This window comes from Ptychodera flava, chromosome 5 (genome assembly GCF_041260155.1).
Source record: "Ptychodera flava strain L36383 chromosome 5, AS_Pfla_20210202, whole genome shotgun sequence".
Taxonomy (NCBI): Eukaryota; Metazoa; Hemichordata; class Enteropneusta; family Ptychoderidae; genus Ptychodera; species Ptychodera flava.
The window spans coordinates 42,187,436-42,202,628 of record NC_091932.1 but is presented as its reverse complement, the minus strand read 5'-3'; the positions used below and the strand labels follow the sequence as shown (position 1 = coordinate 42,202,628).

At 35.3% G+C, this 15,193-nt stretch overlaps 1 protein-coding gene across 2 annotated transcripts; it reads left to right on the top strand.

Annotated features, from left to right (window-relative positions):
• The first annotated feature begins 1,120 nt into the window (after nucleotides 1-1,120).
• LOC139133991 (thiopurine S-methyltransferase-like) lies at nucleotides 1,121-12,940 on the top strand. 2 transcript variants are annotated; one of them, XM_070700822.1, is made up of 10 exons: nucleotides 1,121-1,236; nucleotides 4,357-4,532; nucleotides 4,742-4,865; nucleotides 5,320-5,412; nucleotides 6,147-6,278; nucleotides 7,551-7,603; nucleotides 8,825-8,899; nucleotides 9,673-9,758; nucleotides 10,422-10,466; nucleotides 11,147-12,940. In XM_070700822.1, the coding sequence occupies exons 5-10, from the start codon at nucleotides 6,225-6,227 to the stop codon at nucleotides 11,257-11,259; spliced, it is 426 nt and encodes a 141-aa protein (XP_070556923.1). In that variant the 5' UTR covers nucleotides 1,121-1,236; nucleotides 4,357-4,532; nucleotides 4,742-4,865; nucleotides 5,320-5,412; nucleotides 6,147-6,224; the 3' UTR covers nucleotides 11,260-12,940. The 2 variants fall into 2 exon arrangements, with proteins under 2 accessions (XP_070556923.1, XP_070556924.1); XM_070700823.1 differs by lacking the exon at nucleotides 4,357-4,532 and having other exon boundaries at nucleotides 1,155-1,236.
• Nucleotides 12,941-15,193: the final 2,253 nt, after the last annotated feature.

The following is a 15,193-nucleotide window of genomic DNA, read 5'->3' as shown; positions in this document are numbered from 1 at the left end:
AAGTACTGTCATAATATACAGTGTCTCTCACCCTTATGAAATTGGATCACGGTCCCTCCAAGTCCCTCCACAAATCGGTTTTGTGGAGGGACCGTGGTTGGATACTGCAAGAAAGAAAGCCATTTCACTTTTACATGTAGTATTGTTACAAAAGAACTATTTTATCTACTTGATGAAGTCATAGCTGATAGCTGAAGTTGACTATTTGTCAAGGAAGGACTTGGAAAAGAAAATATCAAACTTACAAAATTATTATTATTATTATACTTTATTGTCCTAAAAAAAGGATAATCACCTTACAGCTCAGAGGATAGAAATGACAACCAGACAGACATATAAAAACAAAAACAAAACCAAACACAGACTAAGTCAGCAAACACACTAAAAAAAAATACACTTCAGAGATTGAGTCTCTTGATGGCTGTTGGAACAAAGCTCTTGCTGAACCTTAATTTGTTACATTTCAAGCAGCGAAATCTCCTTCCTGAAGGCAATAATTCAAATGAGGAATACAAAGGATGCTTTACGTCAGTAGTGATTGCTCGTGCTTTGCGCAGTATTGCATTATCTGTGAGCACTGAAAGGGACGGAGTGGGTCTACCAATTATCTTAGCAGCTGTTTGCGAGATTTTTAACAACTTATTGCGATTTTCGGTAGAGAGCAATGAAAAGTACTGAGCAGACATTGCAATAAGTCAGAAGTGGTTCAATAAAAGCTTTAAAGCTGTCTTACAAAAGCTCTTGTGTGGTCTAGACTGATGACAATAAGAGGTTTATCGGTAATTTTTGCAAAGTCAATAATTTTTCGTGAAGACAATATTATCTCCTATCTCCCGCCCGGTGATATAACCACACTGATTTGGGTCGCATATTTTCCAAATTGCCTTCCGTACCCGATTGGCGAAAAATCTTTTGAATCTTGTAGTCCTCATTGAGGAGACTTAATAGTGGTCTCACATTGTTTCATCTACCTTATCTCCCCATTTATAAAAATAAAACTAAACAAAGTTTCTTACTATTGTCAATTCCCTGAATTAAAGCGAGAGGATACTGTTTCACCTAGGTAAAAATGTGCAACATTGTTACATATATTTCATCCTCTTGTGCATAGCGCCCTCAACGATCGCTGCAAGTGTTTATCTTCAAAAGGTCAGCTCTGGTCAAAAATATATATATCTATCTATCTATGCTCATGTTGTCCGTTTACGGTAGGCGCTGTTCTGTATTCTACTAAAGGTAGGTGACAAACGCTTGTGCACCAAGCAGACCGTATGACATCCAGGGCAAGGTGGGGAGAAGGGGCGAGAAACACTGACACCCAAATATACTGGGTCAAGGCCATAGCCATGGAGCCATGGTACCCCGGACTCGGTACCGTGCATGGGCTGTCTGTCTGTGTTGCTTTCGGCACCTTGTATCATACGGTCCGGCTAACTTCGCCAAGTTTGTAGCGCCCGAAATAGCCTCTACCGAAAAGAAAACTATCCAAAACTGGGCAGCAGCGTCACCTCACTTAATATGCTGTCACATTACTTGTAAAATGCTATCAATACAGAGTTAAGTGAGTACAACGAACAGCATGTCATTAAATGTCCGAAAACTGAGGTCATCCAAAAACTGTCAGTACTTACAAAAGTGCCCAACGGCATTCGAATCCTGAATGATGATCAGTTTTCATGCCAAATTTGCGTAGTTGTACAACAGACCCTGTTATTAATAAATTTACGAGTATGAACATTCTTGATAAAAAATTAATATTTCTGTCATTATTGTATACTTACAAAAGTACCCTACAACACTCGAATCCTAAATGATGATAAGTATTTATGCCAAATTCACACTGTTGTAGCAGTTGCAGCAGCATTGCGCAGTAATTAACAGTGATGCAAGGTCACAGTACTGCCTCGGCAGACTCTTTGAACAGTTAGAGTTGTAACCTCCTCCATTTAAAAACTATCTACTGTTGATTGACCAATCAGAGTGCTCAATTCAGGGTGTTTTATTTACTCATAAAGCCTTGGTCACCAAATTCAAGAAACGAATGACAGCGCCGTAGTAAAGTACTGTCCAATCAAAAGTGAACATGTCATATTCTGTAGACATCTGGTACGTTTTAATATTCAAATTTGGTAACACAGCGGAAACCAGCTGCAACAAAAATCTGCTGTGCCCTAGGGCATTTATATAATGTGCCCTAGGGCATTTATAGGATGTTCCATTACATTGGAAGGCTATTTCACAAATAAAAGTTTTAATTCATATCCTAAACATGTTACATTGACAAAGGGGACGGTTGACGTAAACACATTGAAAACAAAAATATATCAGTTAGGGGCGATAGTTTTTAAGTCGGATAAAACCCTCATACTCGGGCTTTATCCTATACAAATGTAACATCAACCATAATTGTAATAAAGTGCACCCATTAATGTAATATCAACCATAAATGTAATATCACCCATAAATGTAATAAAAACACCAACCACAATTGTAATAAATGGTAACCATAAATGTAATAAAAAAATCACCCATAAATGTAATACTTGTCAACCATAAATGTAATAAATCTATTTTGTCGTTGCAATTGAGGAATTAGCCCTTAAATATTTATCTATGTAATAAGGAAAGCAACTCTACACATTATTCATATCTTAATTGTTTGCGTTTAGTGTGTTTTGTGTATTTGAAAGTGTATTTTACGTTTCCCTATTTTGAGTACAAAACTGATTGGCCATGGCGAGACACAGCTGTAATCTGAACGTCAGTGCAGTCTGTACTCCAGAGTGGAGGAGACTGTATAACACTACGATCCTTTAACGCCGTTTTTTTTTCGAAATTTGCCGTACTTTCTTAATCAGTCGCCTCAAATTCGCCTTCAGTGGATAAATTGTGTGGAATAATCGATAGATTTTCTGTATTCCTATGTTGTCCCACTTGAAGTTTGTTCCTTCACTGGGGATGTTAGGATGTCTAATTTTGTTCTACTGTGTTCTAGGTAGTGTTCGTATTGTTTTTACTAGATTTAAATATGGATACATGTTCTCGTCAACATGTTTTGTGTCGTAAGTTTCTGTTATAAGGTTGTATATTTCTCTGTTATTTGTTCTGAGTCATGTGTCATAAACTTTGTGTGGTATCACTGGTTGACGAGTTATTTTGACGCTTCCTTATTATGTAATTATCAGTGTCTAGAACTGCTGTTCCACTTGTATTATCCAACGCTTTGATCGGTACCTCACCGTTTACTGATAGTGTTTTCAAAGTATTCTATTCTGTGTTTCGGAAAGGAAACCTAGTTCAGGAAAGTATGCAATAACATTCCACTAGTCTTATTAAAGTTATTATTTACTCAGGGCATTGATAAAGAAATGATCACATATGCAAGTTCAAGTTTATTACATTGATGGTTGTGTTTTATTACATTTATGGTTAATTTGTTTATTACATTTGTGGTTGCGGGTTGTTACATTAATGGTTGACTCTTTTATTACATTGTGGTTGATTTTATTACAATTGTGGTTGATATTACATTTGTGGAGATTATTACATTTGTGGAGGTTACAAGAGTCTGTCGAGGCAGTACAGTGACCGCGCATCAAGTTACCGTGCAATTCTACTGCTGCTATATATTGACCATATTTCTGAGGGTCTGAGCTATAACTGTGTGAGTTTGGCATAAATACTTATCATCATTCAGTGCTGTAGGGTACTTTTACCTTTGTAACTGTACAATAATGACAGAAACATTATTTTGTATTTTGAATATTTGTAAGCATAAATATATTATAACAGGGTCTGTAATACAACTGCTTGAATTTTGCATGAAAACTAATCGTCATTCAGGATTCGAGTGCAGTAGGGTTCTTTTGAAAGTATACAATAACGACAGAAATAAATAATTTTTATGAACAGTATTCATAATGATAAATTTATAAATATTTTTACACTCTTGCTATGACTGATAACGCCTTATGACCCTATGGTCTGAGCCAGAATAAAAATGGTATGCGATTTTGAAAATGTGTGTTGACAGTGGCCACACAACTGTTTGAGATTATGACAGAATACAGAGCGATTAATTGTTTATTTCACAAACGACACCCATTTTCCCATGAAATGTGCAATGCCATGTGTTTTGGCAAGACCCCTCTTTCATTTATAATGACAATTTTGACATGGATCTACAATAATACACGAAATAGTTATGTGAATGGTGCAGTGGAGGAGTTTACAGCAAGATGCAAAAATGCAAAAACCAGGGGTTTAGGACTTGGTCTCTAAGCAATGATTGAGACTGGTTTGAATGAATGTAATACCTCAGTCACATATGCACTTTTATATTTTTGTTATGCACAGAATACTGCTGTTTGCTTGAAAACCCAGGTCAAAGGTCATTGACTGGTAGACAGTACTGGTAAAACTCAATATTCACCTTGTGTTGTGGCAAATGCAGTGAAACCTCATGCTGAACCGTGCCAAGAATTTCAGCAAATTTTTAATAAGATCATCTCGATGGACGTTGCAGGGTAGAGGTAAGATTTCACAGGAGAGTGACATTTGAATAGCATATATGTGTCAATATAACCAAAATATGAAAGAAAGAGGTCATTTATTGAAAGTATCTGATGTAATTTGATGATGACGAACACTTGACTTGGTTTTCCAACAAGCTTGAGCAGTCAAAAAACCACTCGTTTGTAAACATTACAAGTATAAGGATTCACCCTTTTTCTCGTTGCAGTTTGGTTTGCTACAGCTCAGACACTGTGTACAGACGATAGTCAACTTAAAATGGGTGGGCAAGAATACTGGCAGAATAGATGGTTGACGGGCCAAATAGGATTTCATAAAAAACAAATAAATGAGTGAGTATAACAGTTCAGTTACTGTACACAATTGGGTAACAAGTATAATAGTTCAAAATAAAAACAGGCTATCTCTTGACATGCACACAAAAAACCCTTCTTGCATGTGAAAAAATTATAGAGAAATACATCACACAGAAAGAAACCTGTGAGGTCTCAATAAGCAGTGTTTGATGTTGAATTTTTACCCCTTCACCCCCGCTTTCCAATGTAGAGGTCCATTGGTTTGGCCTTTAACATTACAGATCATACCAAAATTGTAGTAAAACTGGCAATGTGACAATTTCACATTTTAAAATAGTCCTGAGTATACAAGAAAGAAAACACTATTCTTCTTGAAGAATAGATAAAAATATTGTTCCCTAAATTGATAAAAAGATTTGAAAACCCTCTCACTGATAATGTCCTATAGTATCCATATCATCGAGTCAATTTTTTTGTTTTTTGCATGAAGTTATCTTATAGATAATATTGATCTGCTTACTGGAGGAAAGAAAGGGATCAAAATATTTGTCTCTCTCTGCGGAAAATCTCTTGACCTAAAATGGTGAGTAAAATTGATGTGGTAATGTAACAGCATATTGTATCACAAAAGTCTTTCCTAGAGGTTTACTATTGTGTTAAATCTTGCCAGCATAAAATTATGTATAACACTTAAAGCTAGTAATAGTGATGGGTCGAATATCGACAGTTGGTATGAAAATAATGTTTTAAAAAGAGGGATTCATATGTATTTCATGCACGATATCTAGATGCATGATGCCAACATAGATGCAACATGTAAATTTTACTATTTACATCATGACAAACGTTTTAAACTTCATCACTCACTAATGTACCTTGGATACAGTGTTTGCCTTGGTTGTATATTCCAATACAACCTTTGAGCACAGTTCCGACAACACTGTCCTGTAAAAATATTATTTTTAACCCTTTGAGTGCCAAAGTCTGTTTTTGTTCCCTTATAAAATAAACCCCAGTCAATTTTTCTCAGATTTTTGCCAAAATTTTGAGAAAAAAACTGTAGCAAATTAAATGTGATGTCCATTTGGTCCAAAATTATCAAAAAATTACAGAAAAATTCATAAAAATTGGTAAAATATTGCACTGAAAGTTTGGCGGGAGAAAATTACAGTGCTCAAGGGTTAATTACGTCAAAGACACTGTCAATATAATGAATTGAAGCTGTCACACATTAATATTTTGATTTCTGCAATCATAGAGGGTGTAATTATGGCATCAAAATGATTAATAACATCTACCTTTGGATCCTATATACAGGTTTGCAGATCTTGGCCATGATGTCACTGGACTTGAGTTTTCTGATGTTGCAATAAAGACTTTATTGAAGAACAACAAATGGACTATAGTGTGTCACCGATGGAAAATCTGAAAAGTGGAACAATCTTCAAAGTAAGCTATACATCGATGCATTGTTGCTCCAGTCCTGAGTGGTACTTTCGTTTTGTAACAATTAATATTTATCTATCTTAGTTTTATGTGAGTGGTCAGTATTTGATACAATTACACGTGGATTGTGCAAAATTCAGGAAAAAAGAACGGTCTCCATGTGCAACCTTCAGAATGCAACGTTTTATTGACCATTTCCAAATTTTTCGCAACATGCTCTGATATCCTATCACACTGATTGCTGCTGTTTTAGAGAGTCCACAAGAAGGAAGGTGTGTACAGACTATGAACAAGAGAACTAGAGTTCACTCTTAGCTAAGAAAATCATCAGCCATACCGTTAGACGATCCTAAAACTTTATTAAGCCTGTTTATGCAGTCACCAGTCACTTCACAAAAAACTGGAAAAATCACCTTTGTTCAAGACTTCAGAGATTTGAGGATATAAATCATTCCTCACTGGATGAAGTCTGGAAGTGGACTTGTACGTTTTGAATTCAGTCTGTCCATGCATCTGTGCATCTGTGGAAGCTTCCAGAGCCATTTCTCAGATATGCCAGAATCATTTTCATTTAGACTTAATGAGTATAGCATACTTATATTTATGATATTCAATTTGTTTCAAGATCTGATCCAATACTGTGAATTGACAGTCACTTTGTCATAATAAATTCTATTATCTTATTACTTAAATACACATTGATCAATATTAGTCAAACTGTGAAATCATGCTATTTACTATTGCTCTCACGTGTGTTTCCTTATTTGTTATTATTCTGTCACTTTGTATAATACTTAAGGAACTGCCAAAGTGATTAAATAACTTGAAAACAAAGAGAAAATAACCCAAGGTCATACCCTTTCACCACTTATGGTTTGGCCCAAATCCATTGTTATTAATAGTGATTCTGGACCAGTTTAGTGGGAATGGGGGCGAACAGGTTATTAATGATGGCAGTCATATCTTAGTTTGAGTTTTAAGCCATTCCCAACATCCCATTCTTCCATTTTACATAAAAATTCTTTAACATGCAAGTATTAATTTCAATTGAGATATCAGCCACATAATAAACCCAAAATACTGTTGAAACACCATTGTTATCTCATACTGACATTTCCATGATCTTGTCCTCTATAAAAACAAAAGCTTTTGATAAGTTTGGCTTGAAGGTTTGTTTCTTGAGTCTATCAATGTGTTGTATTTGAATTGTCACAATAGTTTATTGAGGACAAATATATTTGTCTCTCATTAAAACTTATTTTGCTCCTGTTTCAGAGCAAAGATCACAACATCCAAGTTTATTGCTGTGATTTCTTTGACTTTTCCAGGTAAGTTGTAAATTATATTAACTGACTATACTTCTTGGCTCTGATGACACATGTATTGTCCGCTTCACTGGTTGTCCTCAACTTTTTTTCATAAAAACAAAAGCAGGAGTACCACGGATAATAGATGGCACTGTGTAGCATTTGCACCTTGCAATAATCAATGTTAAGATAGAAAAACTGTGCACCTTGAAGGCAAAAGAGCTGAAAACTTTCCTCAATGAAACTTTCAATCATTCTCTTACCAAATTGAGAATAGAAGTCCGGGGTCACTGTGCACAGTTTTGGGCTAAAGAAAACAATTGCCTAACACTCACTGATATTTGAAATTCAAAATGACTGCCATCCATATGCGAAGTCTATGGAGAAAAATGTCATTTTTGATTTTTTTAAATCTAAGAAAGTGGAAATTTTTCTTACTCCAAGCTATTAAGGAGAAAAAGGTATTTTTTGCCCAAAAAAGCAAAATTAGCCTAAAAAATGCAAATATCCATATTTCATGACCATGTGTACAAATCTGATTAAGGTTATTCCTGAAGACCTGTACTCCAAAAATTAAAGGAATCTGACTGGCCGTTTTGAAGAAGCTTTCAATGTAAAAAGTTGACAGACACCAAATGGCCTATAGCCACCACACATCCACCAATCAGATAAGGTCCACATCGCTGACAGCGGAGCTAAGAAATTTGTAGAGTATGAATGTCTGTCCTCGGGGTGCATTTTTTCTACCTTAATTTATTCTTACGCATGAGCTCTTTGAGTAAAAATAAGAATTGCTTGAAATTGTTTTGAAATTTCACATTATGTGTAATATGTGAATTTACAATGTGTATCGGAGAGAATAGACTGGAGTCAATGATGTGTAAATGTTAGCATAGGGTGCACACACCATTCAATGCCAATATCTTGTGATTGATCATTTCTTTTGAAAGAATATGTACATGTATAGTGGTATGTTAGGTTCCGATGTGCTGTCGATGTTATCTTCTGAAAAAATTATGATATTGTATCATTTGTTATTTTTTAGTGGTGAATATCAAGTGGGTCAGTCCAACCACAGTCCATATGTGAAGTTTGCAGTGGGTACTTGTAGATAATGGATGCATGAAGTGTGAAAAATAGTTGACAAGACTAAACGTTAGGAAGAATAAACATCTATTGTATAGTAGCAGATGGGTCTTGTCAACTATTTTTCACACCTCATGTTATTTTTTGTTTATCTAGTTCTATTGCAGGTCAATTTGATGCAGTGTGGGACAGACTTGCCTTTGGGGCAATGCCACCGTGCAAACGAAAACAGTAAGCACGCAGTTATTCTCATTCCCAGACTTTTACTTATTCAATACCAACTGTCTATGACTGATATAAAACAACAGGTTAAGATTTAGATTATTACATGGAAGGTAGTATGCGCCTCAAAAGTGAAAGACTTAAACTTTTGCTCAAAATTTCCTGAATGAAACTTTCAACCATTCTCTTACCAAATCACAATAAAAATCAGGGGTCACGGTGCAAAGTTTGGAACCAGCGAAACAAATTACCAAACATTTCACAATTCAAATTTTGGCTGCCATTCCTGTGTTAACTCTATGGGGAAAATAAAACTTTTAATTTTTCGAAAAACTAAGCCAGTGAAAGTTTTTCTTTCTCCAAGAGCTTTGAAATAAGCCCCCACAAGTGGTAGATCAGAAAAGAATTGTAGAAACTTGAGCGAGTCTGTCTCTCTGTCCCCAATGTGCGTTCTACCTTAACACAAAACCTAATATCCTTCTCCTGGTATTATTCATGTTTGTATAATTATTGAACAAAAAAATCAATAACATGAGGATGAGGGGAACTGCATGCCAGGAAAAAGAGCTGTTACCATTGTCATGTGAAATGGAAAGTTTATTTTTTCAAGTAATACCTTACCTTGTCATACATTTTGCTATGCTATCCATTATGGCTAAAAACCATAAATCGAAATGAAGATTAAATATTTTTGAACATTTTGAAAAATGTATATTTTTGAACATATGTTTGTCATATCTCACATTAGTTTCTCATTCTTTCCAATTTCACACTTCAATCAGATACAGTGATATTTTGGTTTCTCTGATGAAACCTGGGGCGCAGTGTTTGATGCTGAACAATGAGTATGACCCCACTGTGATGGAAGGTATGTCACAAATTAGCATGAAAATGCAAACTTAACTGATGGCAATCATGCACTGTAATACAGGTAAACACAATCTCTCTGTCATGATTATTGACACAAACCCATGGCATGTAGCAGGGATGTAGAAAAATATGATTACAGGTGGCAAAAATAAAAGAAGTGTGTAGAAGCATAAAATTTCCAGTTGCAAAATGTCAAACTCTTGTTTTATTCCCAAAAGCATTGTTAAAACACACAATATTTACTTTGTAGACACAGCATCTTATAGTATAATATGCACTGTCACTGTTCACAATTGAATTCTAGTCTGGACCACTGAGAGTTCACTTGTCAACAATAACATTCAGTCTACATGCAATGCACAGACTGAATTGACAAGCTGGATATCTCAACATACTTTAGGAAGTAGAACTGTACAATAAACAGGTAGTAAACATTAAAGAAAAAAGTAACGAAAGGGTCATCAAAAGTTACAGCTTCTTGCCATGAGAATATCTGCTGTAGTTTTGACATAGTGTACTGTATGAGTAGTAGTGCAAGGCATGAAGATGTTTCTGTAAAGAAGTCAGATAATCTAAATAAATATCAAAGTTTCAAGAGACTATAATCACTGCATCCAGCCATTCATTAACAATGATCAATTTCATTGTTTTTCCAAAAAAGGGCCACCGTACCATGTGCCAATTGAAAACATACAAGAATTCTTTGGTAAGCAATGATATTTAAATTTATTCAGCAATTAAATATCATATTCAGTGAGATGAATGTTCTGATTTACATAATGTCACATTTTCGTAAAGGTAAAGTCAGCATAGCATTGGAATTCTTGGATTAATTGAGATTCCCTGAAACAGTGTTTCCCTCAAAAATCAGAATTGTCGTTGCAGTGAAAAAATTACTTGTACTCCTTGGGTTTCAGGAACAATTTTGAATATTAATAAAGGCTTTTATGGGTGTATGATTGAGTTTCTTAGACAAAATGTTATTCCAATTTGTCGAAACAGAATGGAATTTGACTTTCTAGAAAATGTTGATGGTTTGTGTGAAATGTTTTATTTAGCACAAAAATGATATTTTCTCTGCTGTTTATTATAAAACCTGTGCCACTCTGCTTAAAGAAACTGTCTATAAATTTCATACTTCACTATCTAGCAGTGACAAAGTGATATTTTCATTTACATAATAATAGGAATAGTTTATTACTAGAATATTGGAAATCATTATTATTTCTTTGACATGGGTGTGCAATACTTCAGATACCGCATAGAAATGAAGCTTTATATACCTGTAATGGAATGATCGGGACCTGTAAGAAGACATTCTGCTGAAAACAATTCAACATTGATTTTCATTCTTGCTGATCTCACATTCTGATTCTCATTTTCCAGGAGACAGATGTGAAATTCGCACCATTCAACGAGGAGACTCAATGGAAGATAGATGGAAGGAAAAAGGACATGAATGGTTTCACTGGGTTTTACACCATCTAACTTTGAAATAGTCTGTCTGAATACTTCAACTCAGGGTTGCTTAATAATATTTCTATGGAATTTAAACTGGCAACCTGAAATACCAATTTCTTTTTTATTCTCTTTCTGTCTAGACCATAGTGACATATGCACCATTCCTTACCAGTACATATTTAAAACTAAAAGCAATTACAAGTTTTGCTGATGTACAATAATTTCTCCAGTTCTATTTTGTTGACAAAGCAGAAAAATTAATACCAATCAAAGCCTCTATTTGATTTCTTCTCACTTCAGGGAATTTCTCTTTCAACCTAACACTTCAAAATTATCATGTTTTTTGGTTGATTTTGAGAGATAAACCACATTTTTCAAAGTTTTTACGCCAATTTAATTGATGCCATCATGCTAGCATTGCATCAAGGGTAAACAGCTTCAACTTTTCATAGTATTTCTCCTTGTTTGATAAAACATTTTTCATTCATCTCCCTGAAGAATGTTGAAATACAAACTACATGTACCTGCTTTAATTATCAGCACAATGTAATGTGTAAACATCCAAGGTTATTGTCGAAAAATGATTTAGTCTAGACCAGAATTCAGTAGTCAATAATAGCATTTGACATCATACATGTACAGGGTGTTTTGACAAGTTAAATTTCACACATTTCAACATGATTTTGGCTGTAGAACAAGAAGCTGTATTTTGTAAGCACAACAAAAATATCGGATAATGCATAACACTGCAGCTAATGGTGTTTTTATGCTGTATGGCTTTTATTGAAAGGCATTGGGCTTACAGTAGTCTATAATTTTTAGCTCCCATAGCCATATGTATATATGGCAATGGAAGCTATTCTTATAGGCTAGGAAAATGTCTGTATGTATGTATGTCTGTATGTCTGTATGTCTGTACGTCTGTATGTCTGTATGTCTGTATGTCTGTATGTCTGTATGTCTGTCCGTCAACATCAAAAACTCCAAAACCGCTGTACATTTCATCTTGATATTTGGTGTGTACATGGATGATGGGCTGTAGATGAGATTTGTTCAAATGAAGTTGTCATTGCCAAAACTATGCAAATTAAGTGAAAAAATGTAAAAACAGTCAAAATTGAAAAAACTCAATAACCACTGAGCAGATTACATGAAAAATTAGCATGTAAGTAGTTTGGGCTGACATGAAATGATTGTGCGCATCTTGGGTCAGTATCTTGGACTTGCTATTTTTCATGAATTTTTTTGTAATTTTCTCCCATTTTTGGTCAAAAAATCTTCTGCTCTGAAACCACAAGTCCGATTGATTTGAAACTTGGTATGGAAGTGCATAGGAGTGACCTTTCCCAAATTTGGGCAAATCGTGGTGAAATTTGCATATTTTTAGTTTACACGTCCATAGACTCCCATGTATAAGGCAGATCTCCATAGACTCCCATGTATAAGGCCACAAAAATAAAAATTTAGTTTCTTATCGTATTCATATTGCAAAAAGGATGCAGTGACAAAATTTTTAGTCCCCACGGATGAAGTCCAGTGAGCTTATAGATTTGGTCATGTCCGTCTGTTCATCCATCCGTGAGTCCATCCGTTCACGCAGATATCTCGGATATTTTGACAAAATGTCATGTGACCTTGATGACCTTTGATCTCAATATACATATTTGTCCATAACTCAGTAACCACAAGTGCTACCACCCTTCATATATGGTATGATGGGACAGCTTATGACGCCACATATTGTACCTCATTAATTATGCACATATCTAATTTTGAGCGAGCCAATAGAGCTAGAGGTCTGATTTTGGTATATAGAGATAACTTAGCAAAACAATTTTTTTGACAAAATGTCACGTGACCTTGGTGACCTTTGACCTCAAATATACATATTTGTCCATAACTTAGTAACCACAAGTGCTACAGCCTTCATGTATGGTATGATGGGACACCTTATGACGCCACATATTGTACCTCATTAATTATGTGCATATCTAATTTTGAGCGAGCCAATAGAGCTGGAGGTCTGATTTTTGGTATATAGGGATAACTTAGCAAAACAATTTTTTTGACAAAATGTCACGTGACCTCGGTGACCTTTGACCTCAAATGTACATATTTGTCCATAACTCAGTAACCACAAGTGCTACAGCCTTCATGTATGGTATGATGGGACAGCTTATGACGCCACATATTGTACCTCATTAATTATGCGCATATCTAATTTTGAGCGAGCCAATAGAGCTAGAGGTCTGATTTTTGGTATATAGGGATAACTTAGCAAAACAATTTTTTTGACAAAATGTCACCTGACCTCGGTGACCTTTGACCTCAAATATACATATTTGTCCATAACTCAGTAACCACAAGTGCTACAGCCTTCATGTATGGTATGATGGGACACCTTATGACGCCACATATTGTACCTCATTACTTATGCGCATATCTAATTTTGAGCGAGCCAATAGAGCTAGAGGTCTGATTTTTGGTATATAGGGATAACTTAGCAATACAATTTTTTTGACAAAATGTCACGTGACCTCGGTGACCTTTGACCTCAAATATACATATTTGTCCATAACTCAGTAACCACAAGTGCTACAGCCTTCATGTTGGTATGATGGACACCTTATGACGCCACATATTGTACCTCATTAATTATGACCTCATTAATTATGCACATATCTAATTTTGAGCGAGCCAATAGAGCTAGAGGTCTGATTTTTGGTATATAGGGATAACTTAGCAAAACAATTTTTTTGACAAAATGTCACGTGACCTCGGTGACCTTTGACCTCAAATATACATATTTGTCCATAACTCGGTAACCACAAGTGCTACAGCTTCATGTTTGGTATGATTGGACACCTTATGACGCCACATACTGTACCTCATTAATTATGCGCATATCTCATTCTGAGCGAGCCAATAGAGCTGGATGTCTGATTTTTGGTATATAGGGATAACTATAGGAGAGAAATTTTTTGACCAAATGTCATGTGACCTCGATGACCTTTTACCTAAAATATATGTTTATGTCAATAAATAAGTAACCACAAGTGCTATGTCCTTTGTATTTAGTAGGATGGAGAGACCTTATGACACACACGCTTTACCTCATTAATTATGTACACATCTAATTCTGGGCAAGCGAATAGAGCTAGAGATCTGATTTTTTGGCATATAGGGATTAATTAGCAATATAATTTTTTTTTTCAAAATGTCATGTGACCTCGATGACCTTTGACCTTGATTATACATATATATGCATATTTCAGTAACCACAAGTTCTATACCCTCCAATTTTGATAGGATATTAGACCTTAAGATGTCACATCTTGTACCTCATTTATAATGCGTATATGTATTTCTTGGCTGGCCAATACTGCTAGAGGTCTGATCTTTTTTCCCGATTTAGAACCATAACTTAGACATGCCTCATGTGTTTCAAATTGGGAACAACGACATAGACCTATGTGCCCATAGATCTCAACATATACACTCCAGTGATACTTCTTAATGACCACATTTTCCTGCCCCATCAAGACTAATACTCCTATTACAAGTGGGGACTATGTCATTGTAAATGACTTGTTGAGTTAATGGTTGTATCACAGTATTCGATATATCTAATTCTGTATTTTTCCATTTTATATTCTGAATAATTACATTAAACATATTTCACTGTCTCCAGTACATTTCATTTAAGTATTTTCACTTCATGCACTTTATCCCTTTCACACATGTTCAAATATCTGACCAGAGAACAAACACTAAATAGTCCAGGATGGGAGCTACAGTGTCATTGACGCTATTTTTACCCATAGCTGTTGTTGTAGAGTTTTCCGAAAAGAAAACTTTATTTTTCACAGATGCAGCATTTGTGCTTCTTTTTGTATGTCACTCACCACTAACCTGGAACCTTTTGTTTGGCTTTTCTCGGCAGTGCCACTATGTAATCAACTGCCCACCATA

What these genes read in the sequence shown, in the direction of transcription:
- LOC139133991 (XM_070700822.1), top strand. Translation starts at nt 6,225, where the DNA reads ATGGACTATAGTGTGTCACCGATGGAAAATCTGAAAAGTGGAACAATC. An exon ending in CCACCGTGCAAACGAAAACA is followed by an intron (nt 8,900 to 9,672) that starts GTAAGCACGCAG and finishes CACTTCAATCAG; the next exon opens with ATACAGTGATATTTTGGTTT. An exon ending in TGACCCCACTGTGATGGAAG is followed by an intron (nt 9,759 to 10,421) that starts GTATGTCACAAA and finishes TTTCCAAAAAAG; the next exon opens with GGCCACCGTACCATGTGCCA.